The sequence below is a fragment of the Pipistrellus hanaki genome (assembly GCF_964339955.1).
Source record: "Pipistrellus hanaki genome assembly, chromosome: 8".
NCBI lineage: Eukaryota > Metazoa > Chordata > Mammalia > Chiroptera > Vespertilionidae > Pipistrellus > Pipistrellus hanaki.
The window spans coordinates 53,957,694-53,969,707 of NC_140510.1; the positions used below are offsets into that span (position 1 = coordinate 53,957,694).

General features: G+C 43.2%; 1 protein-coding gene across 6 annotated transcripts in view; it reads right to left on the reverse strand.

Moving 5' to 3' along the window:
* FARP2 (FERM, ARH/RhoGEF and pleckstrin domain protein 2) overlaps window positions 1–12,014 on the reverse strand; it is a 94,969-nt gene that overhangs the window by 33,092 nt on the left and 49,863 nt on the right. For all 6 annotated transcript variants that reach the window (XR_014795767.1, XR_014795768.1, XM_084892582.1 and 3 more), the window contains exons 9-13: window positions 5,279–5,374; window positions 3,073–3,236; window positions 2,123–2,191; window positions 1,609–1,666; window positions 688–937 (exon numbers count right to left, since the gene is read on the reverse strand). Coding sequence is in view for 4 of the 6 variants with exons in the window: in XM_084892582.1 (XP_084748708.1) it covers window positions 688–937; window positions 1,609–1,666; window positions 2,123–2,191; window positions 3,073–3,236; window positions 5,279–5,374 (637 nt within the window). In the remaining 2 variants the exon portion in view is untranslated. The remainder of the gene's footprint in view (window positions 1–687; window positions 938–1,608; window positions 1,667–2,122; window positions 2,192–3,072; window positions 3,237–5,278; window positions 5,375–12,014) is intronic.

Sequence of the window (12,014 nt, forward strand, 5' to 3'; positions counted from 1 at the left end):
GGATGTCGTTGAACTGAAAGGCCGAGCTGGCCTCAGAGCGCACAGAGCAGGCGGGGAAGTTGGCCATAGAGCTGGCCTCGGACTGGTTGGTGGAGCTGGGTGTGTGCACGGACAGGCCAAGCAGCGGGATGTGGCTGAGGGAGCTGCTCTGGGAGGGGCTCAGCAGGCTCTGCATCAGGCTGGCCTGGGCCTTCACCTCCAACAGCTCCGACGTGTCTGAGGGGTGCACGCTGCCAAAACCACTCTCTCCCCCAAACTCAAAGCCATGCTCTACGCTCATGGGTGCTGCCTCAGTGCAGTACCCGTCTAGGCTGAACTGGGAAGAGCCTGGGTGACCACACAAAGGGGTTTGAAGGGCCAAACTTCCATAGGGGCAAGAAAATGCCTCAGAGCCTCCAGCAAAGAAAGAGATGTCTGCTGGGTCATCATCTATGAACTCCTCAGACACCTGCAGCTGGGTGTTCGTCAATGTGAAAACAGGGCTCCCCCCAATGCCCTGCCGACCACATGGGTGCTCCCCCAAGGAGGGGAATGAACCCATGGTCAAGTCTCCCTTGCTGTTGTCATTTTTACCAGCAGCTCTGCACTCCCTGCTGCCACCCCCTGCACCCAGGGCTAAGGCACTGTGACTCTGCCCCCTAGGACTGCTGGGGCTGCAACTCCTCACAACACGACAAACCCCAACACCTTGGCAAGGCTGGAGCGCAGCGGGCCCTGGGGGCTGGGCCTGTCTCATGTCGGGTCCTTCCATGGCTTCGCAGCCCCTCTCTGCAGCCGGCCTCTTGGTGTGGGGAGCCTGGGGCTCCGTCAGGGAGATGATGCTGTCCTTGATATTGGGCTGGCCAGGAAGGGCAACTGGGGAGGTAGGGACTGAATAGAAGGAGGCATGTGTTGATGGGGATGCAGAAGTCCTCATGCCCTCAGTGAAGGAGATGCTCTGGGGATCAAAATTAAGAAAAGAAAAATAGGAACATAATTTTATAAATCACCATTAGAAAGTTGCAAAACAAACTGGGCCCAAATTAATAAGTCCACACATTTCTATCACAACTTCCACAAAGGGCAGTGGGTCAGAGTTTTTTACCAAAGACTTGTCATGCCCACAGGCGTCCAAAAGGACCAGGATCATCTGTGTACAACACCTATCCCTGAAAATAAAGACTGCTGAGAGAACTGAAAAAGTTGGCCTCGGAATCCTGTCACCTGGGAGATGACACATAGATTACATGGTGAGGTTTGCTCCCCAGCCTTTTGTCTCCATGCGTCTAATTGACACGAGGGTCATGTGACATGGGCTTCTTTGTGACCTGCTAGTTTTACTTAGTGACATGTTTTGAATGTGTCCTTGGTCACACTATTCTTCTAGAAGAAGATTTGTAATGGTTCCTGAGTAGTGCATCAAAGGGACACAAGGAACACTGACACCTGTCTCCACGAATGAAGCCTTCTCTTCACTTAGGACTCCCCTCTGCAGACAGAGTCCCAGGACTGGAATTGCTGTGTAAACGATACAACTAGTTTTGAGACTCTTGTTACAACATTGCCAGATTATTTCCCAAAAGCGTGCAGGGGATTGGCATGGTATCCATTTTAACCAAAAGGACTCACCTGCTTTGGCAATTCTGTACTCAGAGCGCGGCCCGACATCCGCGTCCTGCTGTGTCTTCTGCAAACAGAGAAGAAGCTGTGAGCCACCCTCTGGATTCCTGCTTTGCCCACAAGGAAGAGCTCACACAGAAATGTGGCTAAGACTCTGATTATATGCCAAAAGGCATCTAACTAGAAATGGGCAGGAGAACAGAAAACAAGAACAGGAAATAAAAAATAGATGTCTCAGAGAGGCAAAACTGTCCTCCCACACTGAAGGAACAAGGTGAATGTTCAGATCAAAAGTTTATTATACTATGTAAAAACATACGTAAGCTAAGCTATGCAGACTAGAAACTAAAAGTAATATCCGTATCTGATACAATAACTGTATATAGATATTACAAATAAACAACTCAAGTTTCAAAATCCATGCTTATGTATCTGAAATGACTTTTATTCAAATAAAGGTTAAATACTTAAAATATTAATTTTAAAAGCATACACTTTATATCCTCAAGACCACGGAGCTTACCTTTCATATGAAGTTCTTGTCATCACACCATCTTTGACATAATCTACTAGTTGTTTCTGAGTTCTTCCACTGTGAACAAAGGTTCAGACATTTAAGAAAAGAATCAGTGGTAATTTGCAGCATTAATTTTTCACAAAGGCAAGACTTGCCCATCCTTCCTCATAACCCTGTATACACATTTTAAAGTTGTGCTGTGTTGCCAAAACCGGTTTGGCTCAGTGGTAGAGCGTCGGTCTGCGGACTGAAAGGTCCCAGGTTCGATTCTGGTCAAGGGCATGTACCCGAGTTGCGGGCACATCCCCAGTAGGGGGTGTGCAAGAGGCAGCTGGTCGATGCTTCTCTCTCATCGACGTTTCTAGCTCTCTATATCTCTCCCTTCCTCTTTGTAAAAAATCAATAAAATATATTTAAAAAAAAAAAACTTAAAAAAAAAATTAAGTTGTGCTGTGTAATAAGCATAACCAATTTTCTAAACAAAGTTTTTATTACATCTACTTTTCCACTATCTTATTTGATATTAGAGGCCCAGTGCATGACATTCATACACTAGGGGGTGGAGTGGGGTAGGGGTAGTCCCTCAGCCTGGCCTGCGCCCTCTCAGTCTGGGACCTCGAGGGATGTCCGCCTGCATCGGAGGTGAGAGAGGCTCCTGCCACTGCTGCTGTGCTCACCAGCTGTGAGCCCAGAGACAGCGCTAAGGAGCAGCGAGCCTGCATTGGGCATCTGCTCCCTGGTGGTCAGTGTGTGTCATAGTGATTGGTCCTTCTGCCATTTGGTCGATTTGCATATTAGCCTTTTATTATATAGGAGGGTGCTTTCTCCAGTGTGACAGTAGCTACCTTCTGTATGTAATTCTCTGAAACGTCTTACGACATTTTCCTGAACCAGGGATATTCTGTTCTCAGTTCTACAAAGCAGCCCAGTTCTGCCAGGCCATGCGCCGCCCCCACCTGTATCTGAAGGAGGAGCCCCTGCTGAAGAGGACGGCCTTAGCCTTTGGCTTCGGTTGATCAAAGAGTCTAAAGAAGGTGTGATACTCCACACAGATCTTCCAGAAGTTTTTACATTCATCTCTGCTACCCAACAAGAACTCCAGTGTGTCCTGGTAAGGTCCCTAGAAATAAATACAAAGGTTCAAGTAACTAATTCAACCAGGGAGCAGTTCAGATAACAGGCTATTTCAAAGTTAAAAATTAGGAAAATGTTTTTCTGAAAATTGTACATAAAGATTTCTGGTTCCCTCTACATTTAAGAGAAGAAAAACACAACATACACACACACACACACTCTGTTTAACTATCAGAACATGTAGCCCCCATAGTCACCCCACTGTGGACATCCTAGAGTGTGTCCTTGTCAGATTTCCCAGAGGGGTGAGGCACCTCCTGTGACGGTAGACATGCTTGTCTGTTATTACCGAACCATTTTCAGTGGGGCCCTGGGGGGTGATGTCCAGGCTCCCAAACATCACCATGAAGAAATTATTGCATTACCTTTCACAGTTATTCCTGGAAATGTTATACTGAGCTCTCAGAGAATGCAGTTTTAACCTTCTGATATATATTATTAAACTACATTCCAGAAAGACTCTCATACTTTGATTCCTAGAGTTACTACTCTTAGGCAAGTATGTCAAACTCGAGGGCCGTGTGCAGTCCGTGACGAATATTTCTGCAGCCCAGCCAATATAATGGTATGCAAGAAACGTTTTAATAAAAATTATGTAACTTTATTTTCACAATATCCTGTTATACATAATTATTAACAAACTACAACGTTTACTAATGACTACTATAATTGTGTTGCATTCATTTCCCTTACATGCAGGCACACCATTTCTCTCCACTAATACTAGCAGCGAGTATTTTAGCAGCAAATTGCCATGTCATTAGTCTTGGACTAGCTTGTTTGGTGTGTGCAACAGGAAATATTTCACTTTCGGAGAACACGAAAAATAGATTTATTAGCATTACGCTTATTAATTTGTGCAGTTATTCAGTATCTGGTAAGTTAATGTTCAAGAAAAAATATTAAATTTTATTAAAATGTCCTATTATTTTATGTTAACGATTACTCATTTATTTCAGCCCTTGGTATTCAGCATGTCTCTATTAAAATAAACTTACATTTCTATGAAAATGGAAGCTTTTGTTTTTTTTGCAGCTTACATAAACTTAAACCTTGTTTATTTGGCCTGTGTTAGCCTGAGTTTGACATGCTTGCTATTAGGAATCAAAGTGCTTGGGGACGGAAAAAGGCAACTTTACCAAGTGCAGCAATAGATAAGGTTCTGAACTTTGAATATTAAGCTATTCTAGTTAATAGCTGCTGTGCTATCTTGAGCCATAATTCTCTTCTTTCCCTGTCTTTTCAGAGTAACTGTTGGAAACATTTTTTTAACCTACAGAGAAATCAAGCAGTCTTTTGCTTGTGTTTTGTCTGTTTTTGGCATTCCTTGTATTTCCTTTCAACCAAGGAAGAGAGTTCTGAATAATAAACAATTAGGCACCTTCTCACAGACAGCCTGTGGCTTGACCTTGACAAAAGCCCTTGATAATGAAGTGCCTGTGAATTCTCAGGGCAGCCCCTCCTCTGGACTAGCCCAGGCTCTGAATCCCCACCACCAAAGCTGTGTAAACCCTCCCGCCCCTTAAGTTTCCATCCAGCAGGTGGCTCAGCTAATCTTTCATCCTCTAACTTCCTTTGTACATTGTAAATGTAACAATTTGAACATATGTGAATAGTTTGAAGTACTGGATTTTTGCCAACTATCAGCTGTATATACACTTTTTCCATTTTTACTCCTTTCTATAAATTCATAGACAATTACTTTACTGATTAATAATCTCAATAGGAAGGAATATTTATTTTCTGAAAAACCAAGTTCCTTCATTTAGAGCTATTAAAAGGGTCAATTTATGAGCCACAGATACATGAGAAAGTGGGGAACCTGCTCCTCCCTCCCCCACCCCATGTCCCACTTTCACCAGAGAACTGCTGGGCAGACCAAGGAGAGCCCGGCCAGACCCCAACCCGAATGCTGTCCTTAAATCCCAGTGTGCATTATGCTGAAATGATTTATGGAGCAACTAATAACTTGCTATTCTAGCGTAATACATTCTCTGACAATTTAACAACTCAAAATAAAATCCTTACATGAACTTCTGGGTGGAGTTTGATAAGGAACCTTTTCCTCTTGAAGCTGAGTTTCCGGACCCGGGACCAGTTGAAGGTGTTGATTTTGGTGGTGCACTGAAACCCAAGAGCGGACACTTAGCAATATGGACACGGACTCAGGAACTAGAGAATGTGTAAATGACATCCTTGCCAGACAGCACAGCAACGCACATGGTCTTTAACAATCACATTGGGAATGACTCTGAATTAAAATATCGAAATTACCTACTAATTGAACTGTTTTAGAAAAATAAATTGATTTCTTGGATGAATCTTTATTATAACAAGTTCTTTTTTTATTATTGTTAATATTAAGCATTTTAAAAATATATTTTTATTGATTTCAGAGAGGAAGGGAGAGGGAGACTGATAGAAACCTGAGTGATGCGAGAGAGTCATTGACTGGCTGCCTCCTGCACACCCCCTACTGCGGATTGAGCCCACAACCTGGGCATGTGCCCTGACTGGGAATTGAACCATGACCTCCCAGTTCATAGGTCAATGCTCAACCACTGAGCCACGCTGGCTGGACAATATTAAGCATTTTCAAAGCTCACCCCTGCAAGAAGGCTTGACGGTCAGGAAAGGGGAAGGGATAACAGTGGGTGTTGCACAGGGCTGCTTTTTCAGAGCCACATTTCTCAGAAGGAAAGGGAGATCAGAGTGGGTCCTGGGTGCTGAACTGAAACTAATGACATGAGCTCTTGACACTGAGCTCACCAGTGCATGGACCTGGGTTTCTAGTTACCCTCTACTAAGAAGAGCAGGGTTTTAACGTCTTCCAGGGTGAAGCAGGCAAAGTAGAAAATGAACCTAGAATAGTTTGTTGCGTAAGAAAGTGAATAAGTGCTTAGAAATAATGGGGACATGCCACAAGGACACAGGAACCAGCTCGAAGGGCTAAATGTGGGACATTTTAAAAACCACAATAATGATAAAAACATAGTAAAATATTAGATTATAACCCATGTCATTACAATTTGAACTTAATGCAATTATAATACAAATCCCAAATCCATAGTAACATAAAGAAACTAAACGAATGTGGAGAAAACCCTTCTAGGAGCGACAAAAAAGGGAATTTCCAGAGTTGTCATTCAGCATCCATCATAGTAATCCAACTAGGAGGTAGTGGGATGAGGCCTCAAAAGTATCTCCATAAAATACTTATTAATCACAAAAGATGAATAGTAACTTTCAGTAGAGAAGCCTGGGGACACCATCTGACCAAGCGGTCGATGTTGACACCACCAGCAATGGGAGAGGTGGGCTATCTCACAGACTGTACCAGGTATATCCTCATGTCTGTGATTTCCTGCCCAAGAAGATGAGTCTCGAGTTTATCACTAGCAAGTACTGGACGAGCTCATATTATGGTCATTCTACAGCCTATAATGACCAGCTTATAATCTTCTAAAACCTCAAGGTCAAGAGGAAGGAAGTTAGTCACTGAAGATGCTAGACCTAATGACTGAACAATGTGGACCGTAGATGGGATCTTTTGCAATGAACAAGATTGGGGCAATTGTTGAAATCTGGATAGGTGAGGGTCGGGTCGGATGAAGGAGGTCTTGTATTGCATTTGTAACTTTGCTGTAAGTTTGAAATTGTTTCAAAATAAAAAAAATCTAAATGTATTAATACTTTTATGGCATTTTCTACTCTTGATCATCTTGACCATTTACTCTTTACTGTAAACTTGAGATGGGGGACAGCAAGATAAAGAATGTTCTCCCTTTAGAGAGACTAAAAAAAATCTCCGCCATAAAAGGGAGGCGGCCCTAATAAATGGCACAATGTGGACCGACTGTGAGAACAAGGGGAGCGGTGAGGCAAGGCCAAGCACCGAATGATCCCATTTCTGTGAAATGTCCAGAAGGAAATGCAGACAGAAAGCAGATTAGAGTGGTCAGGGGCTGCTGCCAATGACTTGTGTGGATGATAAATGCTCTGAAATTAGGTAGTGGGGATGTGCAACTGTTTACACTAAAAGAACTGATTGTACACTTTAAAGTGGTGAATTTTATGGCATGTGAATTATATCACAATGAAAAAGATTCCTGATTTATGAGATATCCTCAAGGCCAAGACATACATGTCTGGATCCAAATGAGACAGGAAGCTTCCTAGCCCCCCAACTATGGCCCAAATACTAAATTACCCTAATTTCTACTCCAGGTAAAATATTGGAGGATTTTCGAAAATGTTCTTAAAAAAAAAAAGCCATCACAGCCAACAAAACAGCCCAAACACAAAGCAGCAGCAGCAGCAGCAGCAGCAGCAGCAGCAGCAGAGAAGTGTTCCAGCTGCTCGCTTGCCTTCCCAGTCCCCTCCTCCTGAAATGAAAAAGCTGCAAAAGCACTTTTCGTCTGGAAGTTCCTGCCTCAGGTTCTGCATGTTTTCTCTGGTAGCCATGACTTCCTCGGCCTCTAGGATTCCTGGGTGCTGGACCTGGGTTCCTGCTGGAATCTCCTTCACCTCTCCTATCTGTCATCCTTTAGCTTTTATTCTGCTGTGTGGAGACTCCCTCAACTTTGTTTTTCCAACTGTCTGGCTCTGCTAATGCTGTCACTTCTACTCTCACATGTGGAACTCTGCAGGCCGCCCTCCTCTCCGTGCCTGCATTCCACTTCTGTTTCAGATACAAGGTTTCTCTGACTTCTGTGAGGCTTTCTGGAAAATGTAATACAGTAAGTACATTACCAAGGTTCAAATCCCAAAGGCACTGAAAATGAGTCCATGAAGTCAGCCTCTCATCCCTTTCCAAAGCCTGCCACCTGCCACACCTCACTCGCTAGAGGCGATCAGTGCCACCTGCTTATTCTGTGTGGAATAAATAGAGTGTGTGGATAATTGCCTTTTCCCCCACAAGCAACCTGCAGTTTTGAGTCTTTTCTCCATGTAATGATCCATCTCGAAGTCTGTCTCCTCTGTCAGGACAGAGAGCTTCCACATCTTTGTACAGTTGCCCACATTCCAATACTTCACTAATGCAAACAAGGCCAGAACAAAAAATTACAAGATGGGAGTTTTACACGTGTGATAAAGGAGTGACCCGGGTCCTCATGAGGTGACACAATGTGAAGCCTTCTGTTTTGCTGATCTGACAGGTGATGTGCAATCATGTCCTATAAGGACAGTGCAGGTTTTTTTTTCTTCCATCACTGGCACTGCTTGTTTTTTCTGAGTTTCTTTGTCCCAACAATTTGGTTCCAGTTCTTCAAGAGAGAGGCCACATGGATTATTTATCTATGTTTGGAAGGGAGACTGAGGAGGGCTGGAGTTGTGAGTGTGTGAATATGTTTGTCATCACCCTGTATGCTAGTCTGGGGAAATCGACAAGGGACAGGACACCCCGATGGTTCCAAATGTCTCATGGCGGATTGCTTATTAGAGAAAAACTAGTAAATACACAATGGAAAGCCAGAAAGCACTGGGAGCAGGGTTCACACATCGGCAAGGCTAGCCGGTGTCTCAGGTGTGGCCCCTGAGAAAGATATAACATGAATAGTGTTTTGAGCTGGGAAAATGTCATCTGAATTTGATCACAGAAAAACAGCTAACAAACCAAATATGAGGAACAGTCTTTTAAAAATAAAATGGGACTGCCCTGGTCGGTGTGGCTCAATTGATTGGGCATCATCCTATTCATTGATGGATGGTGGTTTGCTTCTAGTCAGGACACATGCCTAGATTTCAGGCTCAATCCCTAGTAGGGGGCTTGCAGGAGGCAGCTGATCCATGTTTCTCTCTCAACATTTCTACCTCTCTTTCTCCCTCTCCTTTTCCCTCTCTCTAAAAATCAATAAAAACATATTTTTAAACACACACACACACACACACACACACAAACAAAAAACATGTGACATGTCAATATAGAGGTTGCATAACAGTATACGACTTTGTCACCAGCCATAGCAGTAGTTTAATGACTAGATTTAAAAAGCAGTGACTTAAGCATTTTACATCTTAACATAATAGTTACATATGTGCATTTTACTATTTCATTTTTTAATAATTTGTTTGGGTACCTATAGTCACTTTTAATATGGAACTTTTATTTTTTGACATACCACATTTAAAAAAATAATGTTTTGCTGAAACCGGTTTGGCTCAATGGATAGAGCATTGGCCTGTGGACTCAAGGGTCCCAGGTTCGATTCCAGTCAAGGGCATGTACCTGGGTTGCGGGCATATCCCTAGTAGGGGGTGTGCAGGAGGCAGCTGATAGATGTTTCTCTCTCATCGATGTTTCTAGCTCTCTATCCCTCTATCTCCCTTCCTCTCTGTTAAAAATCAATAAAATATATTAAAAAAAATAAAAAATATGGTTTTATTGATTTTTAGAAAGAGAAAAAAGGAGAGGGAGAGAGAGGTAGAAATGATGTTGAGAGGAACACCGATTGGTTGCCTCCTGCACAGCCCAAACTAGGGATGGAGTCTGCAATTCGGGCATGTACTCTGACTGGAATCAACTGGTGACCTCTTGGTGCATGGGTTGATGATCAATCCACTGAGCCACAATGGCTAGGAAATACTGTGTGTGTGTGTGTGTGTGTGTGTGTGTGTGTGTGTGTGTGAGTATATACATATAACTTTTTACAAAATATATTTTTATTTATTTCTGAGAGGAAGAGAGACGGAGAGATAGAAGCAGCAATGATGAGAGCGAATACTTGATCTGCTGCCTCCTGTATACCCCACACTGGGGATCGAGCCCAAAACCCAGACATGTGCCCTGATCGGGAATTTAACAGTGACCTCCTGGTTCATAGGTTGAAATTCAACCACTAAGCCATGCTGGCCAGGCAATATCACATGTTTATGTGATACTGTTGTTCCACTGATTGTGTCTGGAATATAATTGATAGTATTTCCACACATGGTTTTGCTATAAATTCTGTATTGCCATTTAGGGATATAAATATACATTTTCCTATATAAAATAAATAAAAATCAAGGGGACTACAACTACATGCTCTGTATGGTCTTAGGCCAGATCCTGTTCCGGAGGAAATGAAGCTCTGAGCACACTCTTGGCCAGTTGACAAGCCTTGGAAATAAATGGTGTATTAAGATGTGTTTGAGGCTTCCATGGTAATTGCATTTTGATTATGTAAGGGAAAATTCTATTAGAAAATACACACTACATTTCTTAGGGTAAAGATCCATGATAAATATCAAATGCTTCAGAAATAATTGTCTGTGCATATGGGAACGTGTGCACGTTTGTGTGTAAGGCGGGAGGAACATGCCTGTAACGGCTGGATATGGGTAAAGGGTACATGGAATCTGAGCAATTCTAATTCTTACAGCTTTTCAGCCAGTTTGAAAGTGTTACCAAAAAAAAAAAGTTTTTATAAGAGGAAACTCTAAAATGTGGGTGCAGGCCACATTTGTGGAGTATCCCAAGGTCAACATCTGTGAGGTTCCTGCAAGGCTGGTCAGACTTTCTAGAGAGCAGAGTGTCCTGCAGCAGGCCACACTGCAAAAGGGCTGAGATGGAAGGCCTACAGCCTGATGCACTTAGAGCACAGGCTCCCCACCTTATGACACTTGGTATCTCTACCTCTGAGCTGCCTGGAGAGGAACAGGCTGCTCTGGCTTGGATATGAGGCTTCTCACAGACGATGAACGGATGAAACTAAGTTTCCGTTTCCAGCCCCAGGCTCCTCCTGGCTGTCAAGGGGTGCCCTTGTCCACTCCTGGACAGAGTGGTCTGCTCACAGCTTTCCCTCTGCAGGCCATCGAATTCCAGTCTTTTCCACCCTTCTGATCATTTCCCAACTTCCAAAATTTTACTGTTACACCTCATCTTCTGGGTTCCCTTGTTTTCACTGATTTAAATTTAAAAAGAAAAAAAATTCCTTCACTCTCATTCTGTGTGGTTTGCGGGAACAGAAGTAAATTCAATCTAGAAGTCTCTACTTTCTGCTTTTCCAACTTCCTCTGCTTTTCCAACTTCCGTGCGACCTGGTTGGTGAAAAGTGACAACAGCTGGATTTGGATGGACATGCGATTAGAATCTGTGTGGTGTAGGGACGACCAGAGTGAGCAGATTGGGGCCTGGAATTACCTACTCAAAGGGGCGTGGCGGCTAAAGTCTCTATCTTGAATTTTATTGTTCCTATCACATCTGATGTGTGATATAACACAATTAACATTCTAAATTCAAAATTTTTTTTTTCTTCTGACAAAACACTAGAAATTTTTTTTTTTTTTTCCAGAACACTGAAATTTGATGGCTAGCTAAAGAAAAAGAAAGCAAGCCTGAGCAGGGAGCCTGAACAAACCAGCCACTGCAGGTGATCACAGGCTAAAAGGCCTACAGAGGAAAGAGCTGCTAGTCAGGTTCCAGAAACAAGTGCCAACTGCCACCATGTGCCCTTGGAGTCACTGTACTGGACCAGAGGTGCACAGCTGTGTAAGGCCCAGTGACAAGAACTCCTGATAGGGGATCAGAGCCAATGATGGGCAGGATTGGGGAACCCACCCACAGTTTCCAACACTCGAAGGCCTGCGTATACAGTTGTCAGACCTATGACACCACAGACCCTAGGGCACATATACTTAACTACAAATAAAACTCAGTAGTCATTTATGTTACTATCCAAACACAAATAATAAAAAAATGCCATAAGGCTCTACTGTTACTCCATGTGGCACCTCTGGTATTTTCTAGTGTGTTCTTACCTCATTAATCTAAATTAGGGGT